General features: G+C 46.8%; 1 protein-coding gene across 1 annotated transcript in view; it reads right to left on the bottom strand.

Moving 5' to 3' along the window:
• Positions 1-26,437, bottom strand: part of LOC121272055 (ras-related protein Rab-8B) — a 226,311-nt gene that overhangs the window by 6,781 nt on the left and 193,093 nt on the right. Inside the window, exons 5-6 of the mRNA XM_041178464.1 lie at positions 7,822-7,911; positions 7,644-7,709 (exon numbers count right to left, since the gene is read on the bottom strand). Of these exons, the coding sequence (XP_041034398.1) occupies positions 7,644-7,709; positions 7,822-7,911 (156 nt within the window). The remainder of the gene's footprint in view (positions 1-7,643; positions 7,710-7,821; positions 7,912-26,437) is intronic.

Below are 26,437 nucleotides of genomic sequence, written 5' to 3'. Positions count from 1 at the left end.
ACACATGGCAACAGGATGTCATTGCTATAATGGAGACCTGGCTAAAGGAGGGACAAAACTGGCAGTTAAATATCCTTGGTTACAGTGTCTTCTGACACGATAGAGTAGGAGATAAAAAAGGAGGGGGGGGGGGGTAGCACAAATGGTTAAAGAATCAATTCCAGTTGTGAGATACTAAATGGGTCAACAAACGAGGCTTTATGGATTGAGCTTAGAAATAAAAAAGGGGCAGTCACACTACTGGGAGTATACTACAGACCCCCCAAATAATGAAAGGGAGATAAAAGAACAAATACGTAGGCAAATTGTAAGAACAAAAGGGCAATAATAGTAGGAGACTTCAACTATCCTAATATGAACAGGGATTCAAACAATATAAGGGGCACTGAGGGAGAAAAATTCATGCAGTGTGTCCAGGCAAATTTTTTCAACCAATTAGTGACAAACGCAATGAGACAAGATGCAATTCTAGACCTAGTCTTGGGGAACGAAGAAGGGTGAGTGGGTGAAGTGACAGTTGGCGACCATATCGGGGACAGTGATCACAATTCAGGTAGATTTAGCATTACCATGGAAAAGGACAGAGATAAGGCAGGAGTAAAAGTTTTGAACTCGGGGAAGGCAAATTTTGCAGAAATGAGAAGGGACTTGGCTGAGGTGGACTGGACAGCACTGCTGGAGGATAAAACAGTGGAAAACCAGTGGGAAGCACTAAAAAGTGAGATCCAGACCTCCCTGGCTGTCTAGAGGAATACAGGGGAAGATAAACAGAAAAAGAAAGCGTACGATAGGCACAAAGAACTAAGCACTGCAGACAGCCTAGACAAATATAGGAAGTGCAGGGACGAAGTAAAAAGGAAATAAGGAAATCAAAGAGAGGGCATGAAAAAAGATAAGCAAGTAAAGTTAAAGATAACCCAAGGATGTTTTACCAATACATTAAAGCTAAAAGGTTGGTTAAGGAAAAAGTGAGACCTATCAGAGATGAAGATGGAAACTTGTGTGTAGATGCAGAGGCTGTGGGAAGGGTTTTGAATGAATATTTTGTCTCTGTGTTTACAAAGGAAAGGGAGGATGTAGATATAGCAGTCTAGGAGGAACACTGCGAGATACTGGATGGGATAGTCATAAAGAGAGAGGAAGTACTTGAAGGGTTGAAATCCTTGAAAGTTGATAAGTCACCAGGGCCAGATGGATTGTTTCCGAGGCTGCTGAAGGTAGTCAGGGAGGAGATAGCAGATGCTCTGAGGATGATTTTCCAATCTTCACTAGATACAGGGGAGGTACCGGAGGACTGGAGAAATGCAAACGTAGTTCCATTGTTCAAAAAGAGTTCAAAGGAAATGCCAAACAATTATAGACCAGTTAGTCTTACATCTGTGGTGTGCAAATTAGTAGAATCAATCCTGAGAGACAGGATTAATTGTCATATGGAAAGGCATGGACTAGTCAGGGATGGTCAGCATGGATTTGTTAAAGGAACATCTTGCCTCACCCTCACAAATTTAATTGAATTCTTTGAGGAAGTGACAAGAAGGGTTGATGAAGGTAGTGCAGTGGATGTTATGTACATGGATTTTAGCAAGGCATTTGACAAGGTCCCACATGGCAGATTGGTCAGGAAAGTAAAAGCCCATAGGATTCAGGGTAATGTGGCAAACTGGATAAAAGGTTGGCTTTGTAACAGGAAACAAAGGGTAATGGTCAATGGATGCTCTTGCGAGTAGAAAGTTGTCTCAAGTGGTGTTCCACAGGGCTCGGTGTTGGGACCCTTGCTGTTTGTGTTATATATTAACAATTTGGACGTGAACGCGGGGGGCACGATTGGGAAATTTGCAGATGACACAAAGATTGGCCGAATAGTGGATAGTGTAGAGGATAGCCATAATCTCCAAAACAAAATAGATGGGTTGTTGGAGTGGGCGGTAAAGTGGCAGATGGATTTTAACATAGAGAAGTGTGAGGTCATACATTTAGGGAGGTCAAACAGTTACAGGGATTACATAATAATTGGGAATATACTAAGAGGGATAGATGAAGTGAGAGATCTTGGTGTACAAGTACACAGCTCCCTGAAGGCAGCAGTTCAAGTAGACAAGGTTGTAAAGAAGGCATATGGAATGGTCTCCCTCATTGGCAGAGGTATAGAATATAAAAGTAAGGATATAATGTTGGAATTGTATAAAACACTGGGGAGGCCACAACTGGAGTATTGTGGAGTATTCTGGTCACCACATTACAGGAAGGACGCAATAGCTCTGGAGAGAGTGCAGAGGAGGTTTACAAGAATGTTGCCAGGGTTAGAAAGTATAGCTACAAGGAGAGATGGGATAGGTTGGGGTTATTTTCCCTGGAACAAAGAAGGCTGAGAGGTGACTTGATTGAGGTGTACAAAATTATGAGGGGAATAGATAGAGTGGACAGGATAAAATTGTTTCCCTTGGTGGAGAATTCTAGAACCAGGGGACATAGATTCAAGGTAAGTGGCAGAAGGTATAGGGGGGACATGAGGAAGAACTTTTTTTACACAGAGGGTAGTGGGTGTCTGGAATTCAGTGCCCAAGTTGGTGGTAGAGACAGAAACTTTAAACTCTTAAAAAATACCTGAATCTGCACCTTAACTGCTGTAAGCTGCAGGGCTATGGGCCGGGTGCAGGAAGGTGGGATTAGAAAGGGCACCTGGGTGTCCTCGGGCTGGCATGGACAAGATGGGCCGAATGGCCTCCTTCTGTGCTGTAACTTTTCTATGGTTCCATGGTTCTAACATTAGAGGAATCGAATCCCAAATTCACAGCAAAGTTTCTCGAAAAAACAATTGAGTGCCAGACACTGAAATGCCAATATCAGAGTGATTGTTGTGTTTGTGTAAAGGAACACAGGCAGGGAGAGGAGAGAGAGTAACACGTTATAAGGCTACATGTTTTCACAGGGCTTTACAAAATTAAGGGCAGAATTATACCCTTGGCGAGTGGGCTCAGCGGGGGCGATCACGACCACACCGCGATTTCACACTGGTGAGCCAATTAAGGCCCACCCAATGTGAAATGCAAGGGGCAGGGGGAGGGCAGTGAGCAGGCTGAGCTTGAACATCACACACACATGCGAGTGGGTGCTTGAAAGGGAGGTGAAGCATTTTTAAAAAAAAATAAAAACATTAATGATCAATTATTTACTTAATTGATTAAATTTATTAATTCAATTTCAAAACTTTTATTTCATTTTTATTTGCTTTTGGAAACCTCATCCCGCCCATGGATGAGGTTTCTGAAAAATGCAAAGGCCGCTTGGCCTTTTTGCCTGCCCGTTGAACCTAATTTAATTAACTAATGGCCTTAACAGGCCTTTTAATTGTCGGTGGACACACTGCTAACTCCGGCGCGCACCTGCCAACCAAACTATTGTGCGACTGTGCATTGATGTCATCACACTCGGCCAACGTCAAAGCGTGTCATTTCATGCTCGAGTGGGTCAGGCAGGCACCCACCCACCCGCTGAATGGAAATTTCTGCCCCAAGGGTGCAGCTAGGGAAACGGATTAGAGTTAACAATATTTTTGAGGACAGAGTGGTTAAAATTTTGAATGAAATATCAACCAAGCTGGAGGGGATACAAGCATATGAAATAGGAACAGAAGTACGCCATTTGGCCCCTTAAGTTTGCTCCACCATCAAGATGACCATGGCTGATCAGTTTGTTTTCAAATTCCACATTTCCATCCACCCCCGATAACCTAACAAGAATCAAATTGAATGTGACCTCCGCCTAAAAATATTCAATGACCTCGTCTTCTGAGGCAGAGTGTTCCAAAGTCTCACAACCCTCAAAAAATTTCTCCTCATCTCTATCCTAAAAGGGTGACCCCTAATTTTAAAACTGTGCCCCCCTAATTCTGGGCTCACCCATAAGAGGAAACATCCTTTCCACATCTACCTTGTCAAGACCAGGTGGTTCAGGATCTTATATACTTCAATCAAGTCATCCCTCACTCTTCTAAACTCTAGTGAAAACAAGCCCACCCTATCTAACCTATCCTTATAAGACAATCTGCTCATTCCAGGTATCAATCTAGTAAACATCCTCTGTACTGCCTCCAATGCATTTATATCCTTCCTTAAATACGGAGACCAAAACTCCACACGGTACTCGAGATGTAGTTTCACCGATGCTCTGTATAACTGAAAAATAACACCCTTAGTTTCAAGTTCAATTCCTCTAATCATAAAGGATAGCATTCCATTGGCCTTCTTTATTACACGATGTACCTACATACTAATTTATTGTAACTCATGCACCAGAACACTTTGATCCCTTTGCACCTCAGAATTCTGCAGTCGTTCCTGGTTTAAGTAATGCTCTGCTTCAATACTCTTCCTGCCAATATGAACAACTTCACATTTTCCCACATTATACTCAATCTGCCAGATTTTTGCCCTCACTCAACCTATCTATAGGATGTCTGCAAACTCCTTATGTTTTCTTCACAACATACTTTCCTACCTATCTTTGTGTCTACAAATTTAGCTACCATGCCTTCACTCCCCTCATCTAAGTCATTGATATAAATTGTAAAAAGTTGAGACCCCAGCACAGAGCCCTGTAGGATTCCACTCGTCATATCTTGCCAATCAAAGACCCATTTATACATACTCTGTTTTCTGCCAGTCAGTCAACCCTCTATCCAGGCTAATATGTTACCCCCTACACCCATGAGCTTTCATTTTCCGCAATAACCTTTGATACCTATCTGGAAATCTGGGAGTCTACAGGCTCCCCTTTATCCAATGCACATTTACTCCTTCAAAGAACTCTAAAAAATTGGTTAAACACGATTTTCCCTTTCATAAAACCATGCTGACTCTTCCCAACTATCGGGTTTTTCTAAATGCCCAGCTATAATCTCTTTAAAACCTTCCCCACTACAGATGTCAAGTTAACATAGTTTCCTATTTTCTACCTCCCTCCCTTCTTGAATAGAGGTTATATTTGCTACTTTCAAGTCTGATATAGCCTTTCCGAAATTTAGTGCATTTTGGAAAACGAACATCAATGCATTTGCTACCTCAGTAGCCACCTCTTTTAAGACCCTAGGATGAAGTCCATCAGAACCCAAAGACTTATCAGCCCGCAACCCCATCAGTTTGCTAGGTACAGCTTCCTTAGTGGTTTCAATTTCACCAAGTTCCTCTCTTCTTTCCACCTCCTGATTTACAGCTATTACTGGACAGTTTTTTGTATCCTCTATATTAAAGACAGAAGCAAAATATTTTGTTCATTTCATCTGCCATTTCCTCATTATCTACTAATAACACCCTATTCTCATTCTATAAAGGATCAACACTCACTTTACTCTTTTCCTTTTTAAATACCTATAGGAACTCTTGTTATCCATTTTCACATTTCTAGCTAACTTCCTCCAATACTCTGATTTCTTTCTCCTGATTAATCTTTTAGTCATTCTGAAGTTCTTCACATTCTGTCCAATCATCTGACCTGTCACTCATCTTTGCACAATTATATGCTTTTTCCTTAACTTTAGTTTACCACGGATGGTGGGTCCTCCCTTTAGAATCTTTTATAGTAGGAATATACGTATTCTGAAATATCCCCTCAAATGTCTGTCACTGCTTCTCTATTGATCTATCCCCTAGCCTAGTTTCCCAGTTCACTTCAGCTAGCTCAGTTTTCATGCCCGCATAGTTGTCCTAATTTAAGTTTAAGACCCGAGGTCATTAATTAATCCTGTCACATAACAATGCCAAAATAGCCTGTTCTCTGGTTGGTTCCAGGACATGCTGCTCTAAGAAACTGTCTTGGCTAGGGGCAGGTTGATGAAGTAGATGAATGAGAAGGGAAATGTGGGAGGACCAGTAGCTGGAGGGGAATAAGCTGGTAGGAAAGAACTGAAACTGACTGCAGATCTGGCACTCACTGCAAGCTCCAAGATGAAGTCGAAAGGATGATCGCCCATGAAAAAGCCAGGGTTAGGTGCATCAGGTTGAAGGTGTGCAATGTGACCGCACAAGCTAAGAGAGACAAGTTTGGCAGAAATGGTTCAACTATGTATATTTATTTATTCTTTCACAGGATGTTGGCTGGACCAGCATTTATTGCCCATCCCTAATTGCTCTTGAGAAGGTGGCGGTGAGCTGCCTGCTTGAACCGCTGCAGTCCACGTGGTGTAGGTACATCCACAGTGCTGTAAGAAAAGGAGTTCCGGGGCAGTGAAGGAATGGCGATACATTTCCAACTAAGGATGGTGTACAGCTTGGAGTGGAACTTGCAGGTGGTGGTGCTCCCATGCATCTGCTGCCCTTGTCCTTCTAGATGGTAGAGGTTGCAGGTTTGGAAGGTGCTGTCGAAGGAGTCTTGGTGAGTTTTTGCAGCGTATCTGGTAAATACAGCATACTGCTGCCAATGTGCATCAGTGGTGGAGGGACAGGATGTTTAATGTGGTGAGTGGGGTGCCAATCAAGTGGGTTGCTTCATCCTGGATGGTGTTGAGCTTCGGATGTTGTTGACACCGTACTTACCTAGGAAGTTGCACAGTATTTCATCACACTTCCGACTTCTGCCTTGTAGGTGGTGGCTATGCTTTGGAGAGTCAGGAGGTGAGTTACTCGTCCCAGAATTCCCAGTCTTTGATCTGCTTGTGTAGCCACAGTATTTATATGGCTAGTCTAGTTCAATTTCTAATAAATGATAATCCCAGGATGTTAATAGTGAAGGATTCAGCAATGGTAATTCTGTTGACTGTCATGGGGAGATGTTTAATATTTTTCTTGTTGGACTGATTATTAAAACTATTTTCTCAGCTACTGGAAAAGCTTTTGAAAGGACTATGCAGCCCACTATGGGCATTATTACATCCATATTTGAGTACTGCATTGCTTTTAGCATGGTCAAATTAATTTTGCCATCAACAATAATTAAGCCAATGGCTCTGAAACTCAATTGGGGGCTCCTCAGATTAACACTGAGGCCCCCACCCTAATTTCTAATACATAGTTTCAGTTACTCAAAGTGGTATAATTGTGAAACATATGTTAATATAGAGCAACAGAAAAATTAAGTCAATGAATATGAACAATGCAGTAAATCTGATGACCTTCCTGATCTGCCAGGACCCCTGTGAAGCTGCCTCCCCCTCCCTACTTTCTGAGTCTAGGGGGAGGCAGCCATATCCCAGTGTGATGTATGCGAATCAGCTTTCCCAGTTACAGAATTATTACTGACTTTGTCTGAATTTTTATCGAGCCTCAGTTCTAGAGCCAATTCCAGTCTTTATCCAATTGGGGGAATTGTTAGCCCTTGGGTTACACAGCATTGCATACGGCAAATTCAGAATCAATGCTCAGCCATCGGATTGCAGGAACAAGGTTTGTTACAGGGAGTTCATTAAAAATTGTTCCATAAAACCCCAACATCTAACCTTATCAGAGTTATCTATAACAAATGTGTACACAGGATTTTCATCATAAACGTTTAAATTTAGAATGGAAACTGCCTATTTGTCACACTTTGACTATGCTTTAGAATTTCAAGATCTGCTTTAGGTTCAATATAAACTGCTTGGTTTTGCTCAGACTGTAGTGTGTAAATTTGTCATTGTGATCAGTACACAAATAATTCCTCAGATTTCTTACCTCTTCAACATTTATGCTGGATTTTGCACTGGTCTCCAGGAACTTAATCCCATAATCTATCGCTAACTGGAAAAGCAATGAAAAGGATTATAAGTCACACATAGAAATAAGGCCAATTTATACCTGAGCCATAGGACTCAGTCTTAAATGAAAGGTGAATGATTTCTAGCAGCCTTACCTTCTCTCCTCGTTCTTTTGACACCTGCCTTTTCTCATTCATATCACACTTGTTTCCCAGTATCATCCTTTCCACATCTGAAGATGCATGCTAAGAAGGAATAATGACACATTGCTAAATAGCAATACATATAGATCAATTTCCAATCCCACCATCTCTTGCGGTTCCAACAATGTTGATGAGGAGGCTACATATTGGCAACTAACCTCACAATGTGCAGCATTCTTTTTCAGAATACATTGATGTGCAACATCAATACATTGTTTTTTTTGCAACAAGGTGTCTCGCTTCCCTACCTCCACCAAAGCAGCAAGGAACAGTTTACACTGTATCTCAGTTGGTGCTGCTGCTCTGGAACAAAACCCAAAGCAATGAGGAAATGGCTCATTTAACTATTGTAAATCAGAAATATTTGCGCATTGAGGCACAGGCTGTTGCTACACCAACGATGTGACAGCAAACCATTCTCTTGCTCTCTCTACACCAACGAGGTGACAGCAAACCATTCTCTCTCTATACACCAACGAGGTGACAGCAAACCATTCTCTTTCTCTCAACACCGAGGTGACAGTGACAGCAAACTATTCTCTCTCTCTACACCAACGAGGTAACAGCAAACCATTCTCTCTCTCTCTCTACACCGAGGTGACAGCAAACCATTCTCTATCTCTCTACACCAACGAGGTAACAACAAACCATTCTCTCTCTCTCTACACCAACGAGGTGACAGCAAACCATTCTTTCTCTCTCTCTACACCAACGAGGTGACAGCAAACCATTCCCTCACTCTCAGTACACCGAGGTGACAGCGAAGCATCCTCTCTCTCTCTACACCAACAAGGTGACACCAAACCATTCTCTCTCTCTCTACACCAATAAGGTGACAGCAAACCATTCCCTCACTCTCAGTACACCAACGAGGTGACAGCAAACCATTCTCTCTCTCCCTACACCGAGGTGGCAGCAAACCATTCTCTCTCTACACCAACAAGGTGACAGCAAACCATTCTCTCTCTCTACACCGAGGTGAGAGCAAACCATTCTCTCTCTCTCTACACCGAGGTGACAGCAAACCATTCTATCTCTCTACACCAACGAGGTGACAGCAAACCATTCTTTCTCTCTCTACACTGAGGTGACAGTGACAGCAAACCATTCTCTCTCTCTCTCTACACCAACGAGGTGACAGCAAACCATTCCCTCACTCTCAGTACACCAACGAGGTGACGGCAAACCATTCTCTCTCTCCCTACACCGAGGTGGCAGCAAACCATTCTCTCTCTACACCAACAAGGTGACAGCAAACCATTCCCTATCTCTACACCGAGGTGACAGCAAACCATTCTCTCTCTCTCTACACCAACGAGGTGACAGCAAACCATTCTTTCTCTCTCTACACCGAGGTGACAGCAAACCATTCTCTCTCTCACTACACCAACGAGGTGACAGCGAAGCATCCTCTCTCTCTCTACACCAACGAGGTGACACCAAACCATTCTCTCTCTCTCTACACCAACAAGGTGACAGCAAACCATTCTCTCTGTCTACACCGACGAGGTGAAAGCAAACCATTCTCTCTCTCTACACCAACAAGGTGAAAGCAAATCATTCTCCCTCTCTCTACACCGAGGTGACAGTGACAGCAAACCATTCTCTCTCTCCAACAACGAGGTGAAAGCAAACCATTCCCTCTATCTCCACACCAACGAGGTGACAGCAAAGCATTCTGTCTCTACACCAACGAGGTGACAGCAAACTATTCTCTGTCTCTACACCAACGAGGTGACAGCAAACCATTCTCTCTCTCTCTACACCGAGGTGACAGCAAGCCATTCTCTACCTCTCTCTCTCTACACCAACGAGGTGACAGCAAACCATTCTCTCTCTCTCTACACCGAGGCGACAGCAAAGCATTTTCTCTCTCTCTCTACACCAACAAGGTGACAGCAAACCATTCTCTCTCTCTACACCGAAGTGATAGCAAGCCATTCTCTCTCTCTCTTAAACCAACGAGGTGACAGCAAACCATTCTCTCTCTCTCTACACCGAGGGAACAGCAAACCATTCTCTCTCTACACCAACGAGGTGACAGCAAACCAATCTCTCTCTCTCTCTAGACCAACGAGGTGACAGCAAAGCATTCTCTCTCTCTCTACAACGAGGTGACAGCAAACCAATCTCTCTCACACTACACCGAGGTGACAGCAAAGCATTCTCTCTCTCTCTGTACCAACGAGGATACAGCAAACCATTCTCTCTCTCTCTACACCAACGAGATAACAGCAAACCATTCTCTCTCTCTACACCAACGACGTGACAGCAAACCATTCACTCTCTCTACTCCGAGGTGACAGCAAACCATTGTCTCTCTCTCTACATCAACGAGGTGACAGCAAACAATTCTCTCTCTCTCTACACCAATGAGGTGAAAGCAAACCATTCTCTCTCCACACCAACGAGGTGACTGCAAACCATTCTCTCTCTCTCAACAGCAATGAGGTGACAGCAAACCATTCTCCCTCTCTCTTCACCAACGAGGTGACAGTGACTGCAAACCATTCTCTCTCTCTCTACACCAACGAGGTGACAGCAAACCATTCTCTCTCTCGCTACACCTACGAGGTGACAGCAAACCATTCCCTCTCTCTCTACACCAACGAGGTGACAGCAAACCATTCTCTGTCTCTACACCAAGGTGACAGCAAAGCATTCACTCTCTCTCTACACCGAGGTGACAGCAAACCATTCTGTCTCTCTCTACGCCGAGGTGACAGCAAACCATTCTCTCTCCCTCTACACCGAGGTGACAGCAAACCATTCTCTCTCTCTCTCTACACCGAGGTGACAGCAAACCATTCTCTCTCTCTCTCTACACCGAAGTGATAGTGACAGCAAACCATTCTCTCTCTCTCTCTACACCAACGAGGTGACAGCAAACCATTCTCTCTCTCTCTACACCGAAGTGATAGTGACAGCAAACCATTCTCTCTCTCTCTCTACAGCAACGAGGTGACAGCAAACCATTCCCGCACTCTCAGTACACCAACAAGGTGACGGCAAACCATTCGCTCTCTCCCTACACCGAGGTGGCTGCAAACCATTCTCTCTCTCTGCACCAACGAGGTGACAGCAAACCATTCTCTCTCTCGACACCGAGGTGGCAGCAAACCATTCTCTCTCTCTGCACCAACGAGGTGACAGCAAACCATTCTCTCTCTCGACACCGAGGTGACAGCAAACCATTCTCTGTCTCTACACCAACGAGGTGACAGCAAACCATTCCCTCTCTCTCTACACCAACGAGGTGACAGCAAACCATTCTCTCTCTACATCAACGGGGCGACAGCAAACCATTCTCTGTGTCTACACCTAGGTGACATCAAAGCATTCTCTCTCTACACCGAGGTTACAGCAAACCATTCTCTCTCTCTCTACACCAACGAGGTAACAGCAAACCATTGTTTCTCTCTACACCGACAAGGTGAAAGCAAACCATTCTCTATCTCCCTACACCAACGAGGTGACAGCAAAGCATTCTCTCTCTCTCTACACCAACGAGGTGACACCAAACCATTCTCTCTCTCTCTACACCAACAAGGTGACAGCAAACCATTCTCTCTCTCTACAGCAACGAGGTGAAAGCAAACCACTCTCTCTCTCTACACCAACGAGGTGAAAGCAAACCATTCTCCCTCTCTCTACACAAACGAGGTGACAGTGACAGCAAACCATTTTCTCTCTCTACAACTACGAGGTGACAGCAAACCATTCCCTCTCTCTCTACACCGAGGTGACAGCAAAGCATTTTGTCTCTACACCAACGAGGTGACAGCAAACCATTCTCTGTCTCTACACCGAGGTGACAGCAACCATTCTCTCTCCCTCTCTACACCGAGGTGACAGCAAACCATTCTCTCTCTCTCTCTCTCTACACCAACGAGGTGACAGCAAACCATTCACTCTCTCTCTACACCGAGGTGACAGCAAACCATTCTCTCTGTCTACACCAACGAGGTGACAGCAAACCATTCTCTCTCTCTCCACCGAGGTGACAGTGAAAGCAAACCATTCTCTCTCTCTCTCTACACCAATGAGGTGACAGCAAACCATTCCCTCACTCTCAGTACACCAACGAGGTGACGGCAAACCATTCTCTCTCTCCCTACACTGAGGTGACAGCAAACCATTCTCTCTCTCTCTACACCAGCGAGGTGACAGCAAACCATTGTCTCTCTCTCTACACCGAGGTGACAGTGACAGCAAACCATTCTCTCTCTCTCTCTACACCAACGAGGTGACAGCAAACCATTCCCTCACTTTCAGTACACCAACGAGGTGACGGCAAACCATTCTCTCTCTCCCTACACCGAGGTGACAGCGAACCATTCGCTCTCTCTCTACACCAACAAGGTGACAGCAAACCACTCTCTCTCTCTCTACACTGAGGTGACAGCAAACTATTCTCTCTCTCTCTACACCAACAAGGTGACAGCAAATCATTCGCTGTCTCTACACCAACGACGTGACAGCAAACCATTCTCTCTCTCGCTACACCAACGAGGTGACAGCAAACCATTCTCACTCTCTCTACACCAACGAGATAACAGCAAAGCATTCTCTCTCTCGCTACACCGAGGTGACAGCAAACCATTCTCTCTCTCTCTCTTTACACCAACGACGTGACAGCAAACCATTCCCTCTCTCTACACCGAGGTGACAGCAAACCATTCTCTGTCTCTACACCAACGAGGTGACAGCAAACCATTCTCTCTCTACACCAAAAGGTGACAGCAAACCATTCTCTGTCTCTACACCGAGGTGACATCAAAGCATTCTCTCTCTACACCAACGAGGTGACAGCAAAGCATTCTCTCTCTCTCTCTCTACACCAACGAGGTGACAGCAAAACATTCTCTCTCTCTCTACACCGAGATGACAGCAAACCATTCTCGCTCTCTCTACACCAACGAGGTAACAGCAAACCATTCTCTCTCTCTACACCAACAAGGTGACAGCAAACCATTCTCTCTCTCTCTACACCGAGGTGACAGCAAACCATTCTCTCTCTACACCAACGAGGTGACACCAAACTATTCTCTCTCTCTCTACACCAACAAGGTGACAGCAAACCATTCTCTCTCTATACAGCAACGAGGTGAAAGCAAACCACTCTCTCTCTCTCTACACCAACGAGGTGAAAGCAAACCATTCTCGCTCTCTCTACACCAACGAGGTGACAGCAAACCATTCTCGCTCTCTCTACACCAACGAGGTGACAGCAAACCATTCTCTCACTACACCAATGAGGTGACAGCAAACCATTCTCTCTACACCAACAGGGTGAGAGCAAACCATTCACTCTCTCTCTACACCGAGGTGACAGCAAACCATTGTCTCTCTCTCTACATCAACGAGGTGACAGCAAACAATTCTCTCTCTCTCTACACCAATGAGGTGAAAGCAAACCATTCTCCGTCTCTCTACACCAACGAGATGACAGTGACTGCAAACCATTCTCTCTCTCTCAACAGCAACGAGGTGACAGCAAACCATTCTCCCTCTTTCTTCACCAACGAGGTGACAGTGACTGCAAACCATTCTCTCTCTCGCTACACCTACGAGGTGACAGCAAACCATTCCCTCTCTCTACAGCAACGAGGTGACAGCAAACCATTCTCTCTCTCGCTACACCTACGAGGTGACAGCAAACCATTCCCTCTCTCTCTACACCAACGAGGTGACAGCAAACCATTCTCTGTCTCTACACCGAGGTGACAGCAAAGCATTAACTCTCTCTACACCGAGGTGACAGCAAACCATTCTGTCTCTCTCTACGCCGAGGTGACAGCAAACCATTCTCTCTCTCTCTACACCGAGGTGACAGCAAACCATTCTCTCTCTCTCTCTACACCGAGGTGACAGTAAACCATTCTCTCTCTCTCTACACCAATGAGGTGACAGCAAACCGTTCTCTCTCTCTCTACACCGAGGTGACAGTGACAGCAAACCATTCTCTCTTTCTCTCTACACCGAGGTGACAGCAAACCATTCCCTCACTCTCAGTGCACCAACGAGGTGACGGCAAACCATTCTCTCTCTCCCGACACCGAGGTGGCAGCAAACCATTCTCTCTCTCTGCACCAACGAGGTGACAGCAAACCATACTCTCTCTCGACACCGAGGTGACAGCAAACCATTCTCTCTCTCTACACCAACGAGGTGACAGCAAACCATTCTCTCTCTCGCTACACCAACGAGGTGACAGCAAACCATTTTCTCTCTCTCTCTACACCAACGACGTGACAGCAAACCATTCCCTCTCTCTACACCGAGGCGACAGCAAACCATTCTCTGTCTCTACACCAACGAGGTGACAGCAAACCATTCCCTCTCTCTCTACACCAACGAGGTGACAGCAAACCATTCTCTCTCTACATCAACGAGGTGACAGCAAACCGTTCTCTGTCTCTACACCGAGGTGACATCAAAGCATTCTCTCTCTACACCAACGAGGTGACAGCAAAGCATTCTCTCTCTCTCTCTCTCTCTACACCAACGAGGTGACAGCAAACCATTCCCTCTCTCTACACCGAGGTGACAGCAAACCATTCTCTGTCTCTACACCAACGAGGTGACAGCAAACCATTCTCTCTCTACACCAAAAGGTGACAGCAAAGCATTCTCTGTCTCTCTCTCTACACCAACGAGGTGACAGCAAAACATTCTCTTTCTCTCTACACCGAGGTGACAGCAAACCATTCTCGCTCTCTCTACACCAACGAGGTAACAGCAAACCATTCTCTCTCTCTACACCAACAAGGTGACAGCAAACCATTCTCTCTCTCTCTACACCGAGGTGACAGCAAACCATTCTCTCTCTCTACACCAACGAGGTGACACCAAACCATTCTCTCTCTCTCTACACCAACAAGGTGACAGCAAACCATTCTCTCTCTCTACAGCAACGAGGTGAAAGCAAACCACTCACTCTCTCTACACCAACGAGGTGAAAGCAAACAATTCTCTCTCTCTCTCTCTACACCAACGAGGTGACAGCAAACCATTCTCTCTCTGCACCGAGGTGACAGCAAACCATTCTCGCTTTCTCTACACCAACGAGGTAACAGCAAACCATTCTCTCTCTCTACACCAACAAGGTGACAGCAAACCCATTCTCTCTCTCTCTACACCAACGAGGTGACAGCAAACCATTCTCTCTCTCTCTACACCGAGGTGACAGTGACAGCAAACCATTCTCTCTCTCTCTCTACACCAACGAGGTGACAGCAAACCATTCCCTCACTCTCAGTACACCAACGAGGTGACGGCAAACCATTCTCTCTCTCCCTACACCGAGGTGACAGCGAACCATTCTCTCTCTCTCTACACCAACGAGGTGACAGCAAACCATTCTCTCTCTCTCTACACCGAGATAACAGCAAAGCGTTCTCTCCCTCGCTACACCGAGGTGACAGCAAACCATTCTCTCTCTCTCTCTCTACACCAACGACGTGACAGCAAACCATTCCCTCTGTCTACACCGAGGTGACAGCAAACCATTCTCTGTCTCTACACCAACGAGGTGACAGCAAAACATTCCCTCTCTCTCTACACCAACGAGGTGACAGCAAACAATTCTCTCTCTACACCAAAAGGTGACAGCAGACCATTCTCTGTCTCTACACCGAGGTGACATCAAAGCATTCTCTCTCTACACCAACGAGGTGACAGCAAAGTATTCTCTCTCTCTCTCTCTACACCAACGAGGTGACAGCAAACCATTCTCTCTCTCTCTACACCGAGGTGACAGCAAACCATTCTCTCTCTACACCAACGAGGTGACACCAAACCATTCTCTCTCTCTCTACACCAACAAGGTGACAGCAAACCATTCTCTATCTCCCTACACCAACGAGGTGACAGCAAAGCATTCTCTCTCTCTCTACACCAACGAGGTGACACCAAACCATTCTCTCTCTCTCTACACCAACAAGGTGACAGCAAACCATTCTCTCTCTCTACAGCAACGAGCTGAAAGCAAACCACTCTCTCTCTCTACACCAACGAGGTGAAAGCAAACCATTCTCCCTCTCTCTACACAAACGAGGTGACAGTGACAGCAAACCATTTTCTCTCTCTACAACTACGAGGTGACAGCAAACCATTCCCTCTCTCTCTACACCGAGGTGACAGCAAAGCATTTTGTCTCTACACCAACGAGGTGACAGCAAACCATTCTCTGTCTCTACACCGAGGTGACAGCAACCATTCTCTCTCCCTCTCTACACCGAGGTGACAGCAAACCATTCTCTCTCTCTCTCTCTCTACACCAACGAGGTGACAGCAAACCATTCACTCTATCTCTACACCGAGGTGACAGCAAACCATTCTCTCTCTGTCTACACCAACGAGGTGACAGCAAACTGTTCTCTCTCTCTCTACACCGAGGTGACAGTGACAGCAAACCATTCTCTCTCTCTCTCTACACCAACGAGGTGACAGCAAACCATTCCCTCACTCTCAGTACACCAACGAGGTGACGGCAAACCATTCTCTCTCTCCCGACACCGAGGTGGCAGCAAACCATTCTCTCTCTCTGCACCGAGGTGACAGCAAACCATACTCTCTCTCGACACCGAGGTGACAGCAAACCATTCTCTCTCTCTACACCAACGAGGTGACAGCAAACCATTCTCTCTCTCGCTACACCAACGAGGTGACAGCAAACCATTTTCTCTCTCTCTCTACACCAACGACGTGACAGCATACCATTCCCTCTCTCTACACCGAGGCGACAGCAAACCATTCTCTGTCTCTACACCGAGGTGACAGCAAACCATTCCCTCTCTACATCAACGAGGTGACAGCAAACCATTCTCTGTCTCTACACCGAGGTGACATCAAAGCATTCTCTCTCTACACCAACGAGGTGACAGCAAAGCATTCTCTCTCTCTCTCTACACCAACGAGGTGACAGCAAGCCATTCCCTCTCTCTACACCGAGGTGACAGCAAACCATTCTCTGTCTCTACACCAACGAGGTGACAGCAAACCATTCTCTCTCTACACCAAAAGGTGACAGCAAAGCATTCTCTGTCTCTACACCAACGAGGTGACAGCAAAGCATTCTCTCTCTCTCTCTCTACACCAACGAGGTCACAGCAAACCATTCTCGCTCTCTCTACACCAACGAGGTAACAGCAAACCATTCTCTGTCTCTACACCAACAAGGTGACAGCAAACCATTCTCTCTCTCTCTCTACACCAACGAGGTGACACCAAACCATTCTCTCTCTCTCTACACCAACAAGGTGACAGCAAACCATTCCCTCTCTCTACAGCAACGAGGTGAAAGCAAACCACTCTCTCTCTCTACACCAACGAGGTGAAAGCAAACCATTCTCCCTCTTTCTACACCAACGAGGTGACAGTGACAGCAAACCATTTTCTCTCTCTACAACAACGAGCTGACAGCAAACCATTCCCTCTCTCTCTACACCGAGGTGACAGCAAACCATTCTCTCTCTCTCTCTACACCGAGGTGACAGCAAACCATTGTCTCTCTCTCTACACCGAGGTGACAGCAAACCATTGTCTCTCTCTCTACACCGAGGTGACAGCAAACCATTCTCTCTCTCTCTCTACACCAACGAGGTGACAGCAAACCATTCCCTCACTTTCAGTACACCAACGAGGTGACGGCAAACCATTCTCTCTCTCCCTACACCGAGGTGACAGCGAACCATTCTCTCTCTCTCTACACCAACAAGGTGACAGCAAACCACTCTCTCTCTCTCTCTACACCGAGGTGACAGCAAACTATTCTCTCTCCCTCTACACCAACGAGGTGACAGCAAATCATTCGCTGTCTCTACACCAACGACGTGACAGCAAACCATTCTCTCTCTCGCTACACCGAGGTGACAGCAAACCATTCTCTCTCTCTCTCTCTACACCAACGACGTGACAGCAAACCATTCCCTCTCTCTACACCGAGGTGACAGCAAACCATTCCCTCTCTCTACACCGAGGTGACAGCAAACCATTCTCTGTCTCTACACCAACGAGGTGACAGCAAACCATTCTCTCTCTACACCAACGAGGTGACAGCAAAGCATTCTCTCTCTCTCTCTCTACACCAACGAGGTGACAGCAAACCATTCTCTCTCTACACCGAGGTGACAGCAAACCATTCTCGCTCTCTCTACACCAACGAGGTAACAGCAAACCATTCTCTCTCTCTACACCAACAAGGTGACAGCAAACCATTCTCTCTCTCTCTACACCGAGGTGACAGCAAACCATTGTCTCTCTCTCTACACCGAGGTGACAGCAAACCATTCTCTCTCTCTCTCTCTCTACACCAACGAGGTGACAGCAAACCATTCACTCTCTCTCTAAACCGAGGTGACAGCAAACCATTCTCTCTCTCTCTACACCAACGAGGTGACAGCAAACCATTCTCTCTCTCTCCACCGAGGTGACAGTGACAGCAAACCATTCTCTCTCTCTCTCTACACCAACGAGGTGACAGCAAACCATTCCCTCACTCTCAGTACACCAACGAGGTGACGGCAAACCATTCTCTCTCTCCTTACACTGAGGTGACAGCAAACCATTCTCTCTCTCTCTACACCAACGAGGTGACAGCAAACCATTCTCTCTCTCTCTACACCGAGTTGACAGTGACAGCAAACCACTCTCTCTCTCTACACCGAGGTGACAGCAAACTATTCTCTCTCCCTCTACACCAACGAGGTGACAGCAAATCATTCGCTGTCTCTACAACAACGACGTGACAGCAAACCATTCTCTCTCTCTACACCAACGAGGTGACAGCAAACCATACTCTCACTACACCAACGAGGTGACAGCAAACCATTCCCTCTCTCTCTACACCAACGAGGTGACAGCAAACCATTCTCTCTCTACATCAACGAGGTGACAGCAAACCGTTCTCTGTCTCTACACCGAGGTGACATCAAAGCATTCTCTCTCTACACCGAGGTGACAGCAAAGCATTCCCTCTCTCTCTCTCTCTCTACACCAACGAGGTGACAGCAAACCATTCCCTCTCTCTACACCGAGGTGACAGCAAACCATTCTCTGTCTCTACACCAACGAGGTGACAGCAAACCATTCTCTCTCTACACCAAAAGGTGACAGCAAAGCATTCTCTGTCTCTACACCGAGGTGACATCAAAGCATTCTCTCTCTACACCAACGAGGTGACAGCAAAGCATTCTCTCTCTCTCTCTCTACACCAACGAGGTGACAGCAAACCATTCTCTCTCTCTCTACACCGAGGTGACAGCAAACCATTCTCGCTCTCTCTACACCAACGAGGTAACAGCAAACCATTCTCTCTCTCTACACCAACAAGGTGACAGCAAACCATTCTCTCTCTCTCTACACCGAGGTGACAGCAAACCATTCTCTCTCTCTACACCAACGAGGTGACACCAAACCATTCTCTCTCTCTCTACACCAACAAGGTGACAGCAAACCATTCTCTCTCTCTACAGCAACGAGGTGAAAGCAAACCACTCACTCTCTCTACACCAACGAGGTGAAAGCAAACCATTCTCTCTCTCTCTCTCTACACCAACGAGGTGACAGCAAACCATTCTCTCTCTGCACCGAGGTGACAGCAAACCATTCTCGCTTTCTCTACACCAACGAGGTAACAGCAAACCATTCTCTCTCTCTACACCAACAAGGTGACAGCAAACCCATTCTCTCTCTCTCTACACCAACGAGGTGACAGCAAACCATTCTCTCTCTCTCTACACCGAGGTGACAGTGACAGCAAACCATTCTCTCTCTCTCTCTACACCAACGAGGTGACAGCAAACCATTCCCTCACTCTCAGTACACCAACGAGGTGACGGCAAACCATTCTCTCTCTCCCTACACCGAGGTGACAGCGAACCATTCTCTCTCTCTCTACACCAACGAGGTGACAGCAAACCATTCTCTCTCTCTCTACACCGAGATAACAGCAAAGCGTTCTCTCCCTCGCTACACCGAGGTGACAGCAAACCATTCTCTCTCTCTCTCTCTACACCAACGACGTGACAGCAAACCATTCCCTCTGTCTACACCGAGGTGACAGCAAACCATTCTCTGTCTCTACACCAACGAGGTGACAGCAAAACATTCCCTCTCTCTCTACACCAACGAGGTGACAGCAAACAATTCTCTCTCTACACCAAAAGGTGACAGCAGACCATTCTCTGTCTCTACACCGAGGTGACATCAAAGCATTCTCTCTCTACACCAACGAGGTGACAGCAAAGTATTCTCTCTCTCTCTCTCTACACCAACGAGGTGACAGCAAACCATTCTCTCTCTACACCGAGGTGACAGCAAACCATTCTCGCTCTCTCTACACCAACGAGGTAACAGCAAACCATTCTCTCTCTCTACACCAACAAGGTGACAGCAAACCATTCTCTCTCTCTCTACACCGAGGTGACAGCAAACCATTCTCTCTCTCTCTACACCAACGAGGTGACAGCAAACCATTCTCTCTCTCTCTACACCAACGAGATAACAGCAAAGCGTTCTCTCTCTCGCTACACTGAGGTGACAGCAAACCATTCTCTCTCTCTCTCTACACCAACGACGTGACAGCAAACCATTCCCTCTGTCTACACCGAGGTGACAGCAAACCATTCTCTGTCTCTACACCAACGAGGTGACAGCAAAACATTCCCTCTATCTCTACACCAACGAGGTGACAGCAAACCATTCTCTCTCTACACCAAAAGGTGACAGCAGACCATTCTCTGTCTCTACACCGAGGTGACATCAAAGCATTCTCTCTCTACTCTCTCTCTACACCAACGAGGTGACAGCAAACCATTCACTCTATCTCTACACCGAGGTGACAGCAAACCATTCTCTCTCTGTCTACACCAACGAGGTGACAGCAAACTGTTCTCTCTCTCTCTACACCGAGGTGACAGTGACAGCAAACCATTCTCTCTCTCTCTCTACACCAACGAGGTGACAGCAAACCATTCCCTCACTCTCAGTACACCAACGAGGTGACGGCAAACCATTCTCTCTCTCCCGACACCGAGGTGGCAGCAAACCATTCTCTCTCTCTGCACCGAGGTGACAGCAAACCATACTCTCTCTCGACACCGAGGTGACAGCAAACCATTCTCTCTCTCTACACCAACGAGGTGACAGCAAACCATTCTCTCTCTCGCTACACCAACGAGGTGACAGCAAACCATTTTCTCTCTCTCTCTACACCAACGACGTGACAGCAAACCATTCCCTCTCTCTACACCGAGGCGACAGCAAACCATTCTCTGTCTCTACACCGAGGTGACAGCAAACCATTCCCTCTCTACATCAACGAGGTGACAGCAAACCATTCTCTGTCTCTACACCGAGGTGACATCAAAGCATTCTCTCTCTACACCAACGAGGTGACAGCAAAGCATTCTCTCTCTCTCTCTACACCAACGAGGTGACAGCAAGCCATTCCCTCTCTCTACACCGAGGTGACAGCAAACCATTCTCTGTCTCTACACCAACGAGGTGACAGCAAACCATTCTCTCTCTACACCAAAAGGTGACAGCAAAGCATTCTCTGTCTCTACACCAACGAGGTGACAGCAAAGCATTCTCTCTCTCTCTCTCTACACCAACGAGGTCACAGCAAACCATTCTCGCTCTCTCTACACCAACGAGGTAACAGCAAACCATTCTCTGTCTCTACACCAACAAGGTGACAGCAAACCATTCTCTCTCTCTCTACACCAACGAGGTGACACCAAACCATTCTCTCTCTCTCTACACCAACAAGGTGACAGCAAACCATTCCCTCTCTCTACAGCAACGAGGTGAAAGCAAACCACTCTCTCTCTCTACACCAACGAGGTGAAAGCAAACCATTCTCCCTCTCTCTACACCAACGAGGTGACAGTGACAGCAAACCATTTTCTCTCTCTACAACAACGAGCTGACAGCAAACCATTCCCTCTCTCTCTACACCGAGGTGACAGCAAACCATTCTCTCTCTCTCTCTACACCGAGGTGACAGCAAACCATTGTCTCTCTCTCTACACCGAGGTGACAGCAAACCATTGTCTCTCTCTCTACACCGAGGTGACAGCAAACCATTCTCTCTCTCTCTCTCTACACCAACGAGGTGACAGCAAACCATTCCCTCACTTTCAGTACACCAACGAGGTGACGGCAAACCATTCTCTCTCTCCCTACACCGAGGTGACAGCGAACCATTCTCTCTCTCTCTACACCAACAAGGTGACAGCAAACCACTCTCTCTCTCTCTCTACACCGAGGTGACAGCAAACTATTCTCTCTCCCTCTACACCAACGAGGTGACAGCAAATCATTCGCTGTCTCTACACCAACGACGTGACAGCAAACCATTCTCTCTCTCGCTACACCGAGGTGACAGCAAACCATTCTCTCTCTCTCTCTCTACACCAACGACGTGACAGCAAACCATTCCCTCTCTCTACACCGAGGTGACAGCAAACCATTCCCTCTCTCTACACCGAGGTGACAGCAAACCATTCTCTGTCTCTACACCAACGAGGTGACAGCAAACCATTCTCTCTCTACACCAACGAGGTGACAGCAAAGCATTCTCTCTCTCTCTCTCTACACCAACGAGGTGACAGCAAACCATTCTCTCTCTACACCGAGGTGACAGCAAACCATTCTCGCTCTCTCTACACCAACGAGGTAACAGCAAACCATTCTCTCTCTCTACACCAACAAGGTGACAGCAAACCATTCTCTCTCTCTCTACACCGAGGTGACAGCAAACCATTGTCTCTCTCTCTACACCGAGGTGACAGCAAACCATTCTCTCTCTCTCTCTCTCTACACCAACGAGGTGACAGCAAACCATTCACTCTCTCTCTAAACCGAGGTGACAGCAAACCATTCTCTCTCTCTCTACACCAACGAGGTGACAGCAAACCATTCTCTCTCTCTCCACCGAGGTGACAGTGACAGCAAACCATTCTCTCTCTCTCTCTACACCAACGAGGTGACAGCAAACCATTCCCTCACTCTCAGTACACCAACGAGGTGACGGCAAACCATTCTCTCTCTCCTTACACTGAGGTGACAGCAAACCATTCTCTCTCTCTCTACACCAACGAGGTGACAGCAAACCATTCTCTCTCTCTCTACACCGAGTTGACAGTGACAGCAAACCACTCTCTCTCTCTCTACACCGAGGTGACAGCAAACTATTCTCTCTCCCTCTACACCAACGAGGTGACAGCAAATCATTCGCTGTCTCTACAACAACGACGTGACAGCAAACCATTCTCTCTCTCTACACCAACGAGGTGACAGCAAACCATTCTCTCACTACACCAATGAGGTGACAGCAAACGATTCTCTCTCTACACCAACGAGGTGACAGCAAACCATTCACTCTCTCTCTACACCGAGGTGACAGCAAACAATTCTCTCTCTCTCTACACCAATGAGGTGAAAGCAAACCATTCTCCGTCTCTCTACACCAACGAGATGACAGTGACTGCAAACCATTCTCTCTCTCTCTACACCAACGAGGTGACAGCAAACCATTCTCTCTCTTGCTACACCTACGAGGTGACAGCAAACCATTCCCTCGCTCTCTACACCAACGAGGTGACAGCAAACCATTCTCTGTCTCTACACCGAGGTGACAGCAAAGCATTAACACTCTCTCTACACCGAGGTGACAGCAAACCATTCTGTCTCTCTCTACGCCGAGGTGACAGCAAACCATTCTCTCTCTCTCTACACCGAGGTGACAGCAAACCATTCTCTCTCTCTCTCTACACCGAGGTGACAGCAAACAATTCTCTCTCTCTCTACACCAACGAGGTGACAGCAAACCGTTCTCTCTCTCTCTACACCGAGGTGACAGTGACAGCAAACCATTCTCTCTCTCTCTCTACACCAACGAGGTGACAGCAAACCATTCCCTCACTCTCAGTACACCAACGAGGTGACGGCAAACCATTCTCTCTCTCCCGACACCGAGGTGGCAGCAAACCATTCTCTCTCTCTGCACCAACGAGGTGACAGCAAACCATTCTCTCTCTCGACACCGAGGTGATAGCAAACCATTCTCTCTCTCTACACCAACGAGGTGACAGCAAACCATTCTCTCTCTCGCTACACCGAGGTGACAGCAAACCATTTTCTCTCTCTCTCTCTACACCAACGACGTGACAGCAAACCATTCCCTCTCTCTACACCGAGGCGACAGCAAACCATTCTCTGTCTCTACACCAACGAGATGACAGCAAACAATTCCCTCTCTCTCTACACCAACGAGGTGACAGCAAACCATTCTCTCTCTACATCAACGAGGTGACAGCAAACCATTCTCTGTCTCTACACTGAGGTGACATCAAAGCATTCTCTCTCTACACCAACGAGGTGACAGCAAAGCATTCTCTCTCTCTCTCTCTCTACACCAACGAGGTGACAGCAAACCATTCCCTCTCTCTACACCGAGGGGAAAGCAAACCATTCTCTGTCTCTACACCAACGAGGTGACAGCAAACCATTCTCTCTCTACACCAAAAGGTGACAGCAAACCATTCTCTGTCTCTACACCGAGGTGACATCAAAGCATTCTCTCTCTACACCAACGAGGTGACAGCAAAGCATTCTCTCTCTCTCTACACCAACGAGGTGACAGCAAACCATTCTCCCTCTCTCTACACCGAGGTGACAGCAAACCATTCTCTCTCTCTCTACACCGAGATGACAGCAAACCATTCTCGCTCTCTCTACACCAACGAGGTAACAGCAAACCATTCTCTCTCTCTACACCAACAAGGTGACAGCAAACCATTCTCTCTCTCTCTACACCGAGGTGACAGCAAACCATTCTCTCTCTCTACACCAACGAGGTGACACCAAACCATTCTCTCTCTCTCTACACCAACAAGGTGACAGCAAACCAGTCTCTATCTCTACAGCAACGAGGTGAAAGCAAACCACTCTCTCTCTCTACACCAACGAGGTGAAAGCAAACCATTCGCCCTCTCTCTACACCAACGAGGTGACAGTGACAGCAAACCATTTTCTCTCTCTACAACAACGAGGTGACAGCAAACCATTCCCTCTCTCTCTACACCGAGGTGACAGCAAAGCATTCTGTCTCTACACCAACGAGGTGACAGCAAACCATTCTCTGTCTCTACACCGAGGTGACAGCAAACCATTCTCTCTCTCTCTCTACACCGAGGTGACAGCAAACCATTGTCTCTCTCTCTACACCGAGGTGACAGCAAACCATTCTCTCTCTCTCTCTCTCTCTACACCAACGAGGTGACAGCAAACCATTCAGTCTCTCTCTACACCGAGGTGACAGCAAACCATTCTCTCTCTGTCTACACCAACGAGGTGACAGCAAACCATTCTCTCTCTCTCTCTACACCAACGAGGTGACAGCAAACCATTCTCTCTCTCTCTCTACACCAACGAGGTGACAGCAAACCATTCTCTCTCTCCCTACACTGAGGTGGCAGCAAACCATTCTCTCTCTCTCTACACCAACGAGGTGACAGCAAACCATTCTCTCTCTCTCTACACCGAGGTGACAGTGACAGCAAACCATTCTCTCTCTCTCTCTACACCAACGAGGTGACAGCAAACCATTCCCTCACTTTCAGTACACCAACGAGGTGACAGCAAACCATTCTCTCTCTCCCTACACCGAGGTGACAGCGAACCATTCGCTCTCTCTCTACACCAACAAGGTGACAGCAAACCACTCTCTCTCTCTCTACACCGAGGTGACAGCAAACTATTCTCTCTCCCTCTACACCAACGAGGTGACAGCAAATCATTCGCTGTCTCTACACCAACGACGTGACAGCAAACCATTCTCTCTCTCGCTACACCAACGAGGTGACAGCAAACCATTCTCTCTCTCTACACAACGAGGATAACAGCAAAGCATTCTCTCTCTCGCTACACCGAAGGTGACAGCAAACCATTCTCTCTCTCTCTCTCTACACCAACGAGGTGACAGCAAACCATTCCTCTCTCTCTACACCGAGGTGACAGCAAACCATTCTCTCTCTCTACACCAACGAGGTGACAGCAAACCATTCTCTCTCTACACCAACAAGGGTGACAGCAAACCATTCTCTCTCTCTACACCGAGGTGACATCAAAGCATTCTCTCTCTACACCAACGAGGTGACAGCCAAAGCATTCTCTCTCTCTCTCTACACCAACGAGGTGACACCAAACCATTCTCTCTCTCTCTACACCAACAAGGTGACAGCAAACCATTCTCTCTCTCTACAGCAACAAGGTGAAAGCAAACCATTCTCCCTCTCTCTACACCAATGAGGTGACAGTGACAGCAAACCATTTTCTCTCTCTACAACAACGAGGTGACAGCAAACCATTTCCTCTCTCTCTACACCGAGGTGACAGCAAAGCATTCTGTCTCTACACCAATGAGGTGACAGCAAACCATTCTCTGTCTCTACACCGAGGCGACAGCAAACCATTCTCTCTCTCTCTCTACACCGAGGTGACAGCAAACCATTGTCTCTCTCTCTACACCGAGGTGACAGCAAACCATTCTCTCTCT

Source organism: Carcharodon carcharias, chromosome 32 (genome assembly GCF_017639515.1).
Source record: "Carcharodon carcharias isolate sCarCar2 chromosome 32, sCarCar2.pri, whole genome shotgun sequence".
Classification (NCBI taxonomy): domain Eukaryota; kingdom Metazoa; phylum Chordata; class Chondrichthyes; order Lamniformes; family Lamnidae; genus Carcharodon; species Carcharodon carcharias.
Note: the sequence above shows the minus strand (reverse complement) of the source record. Positions and strands in the feature narration are given on the sequence as shown.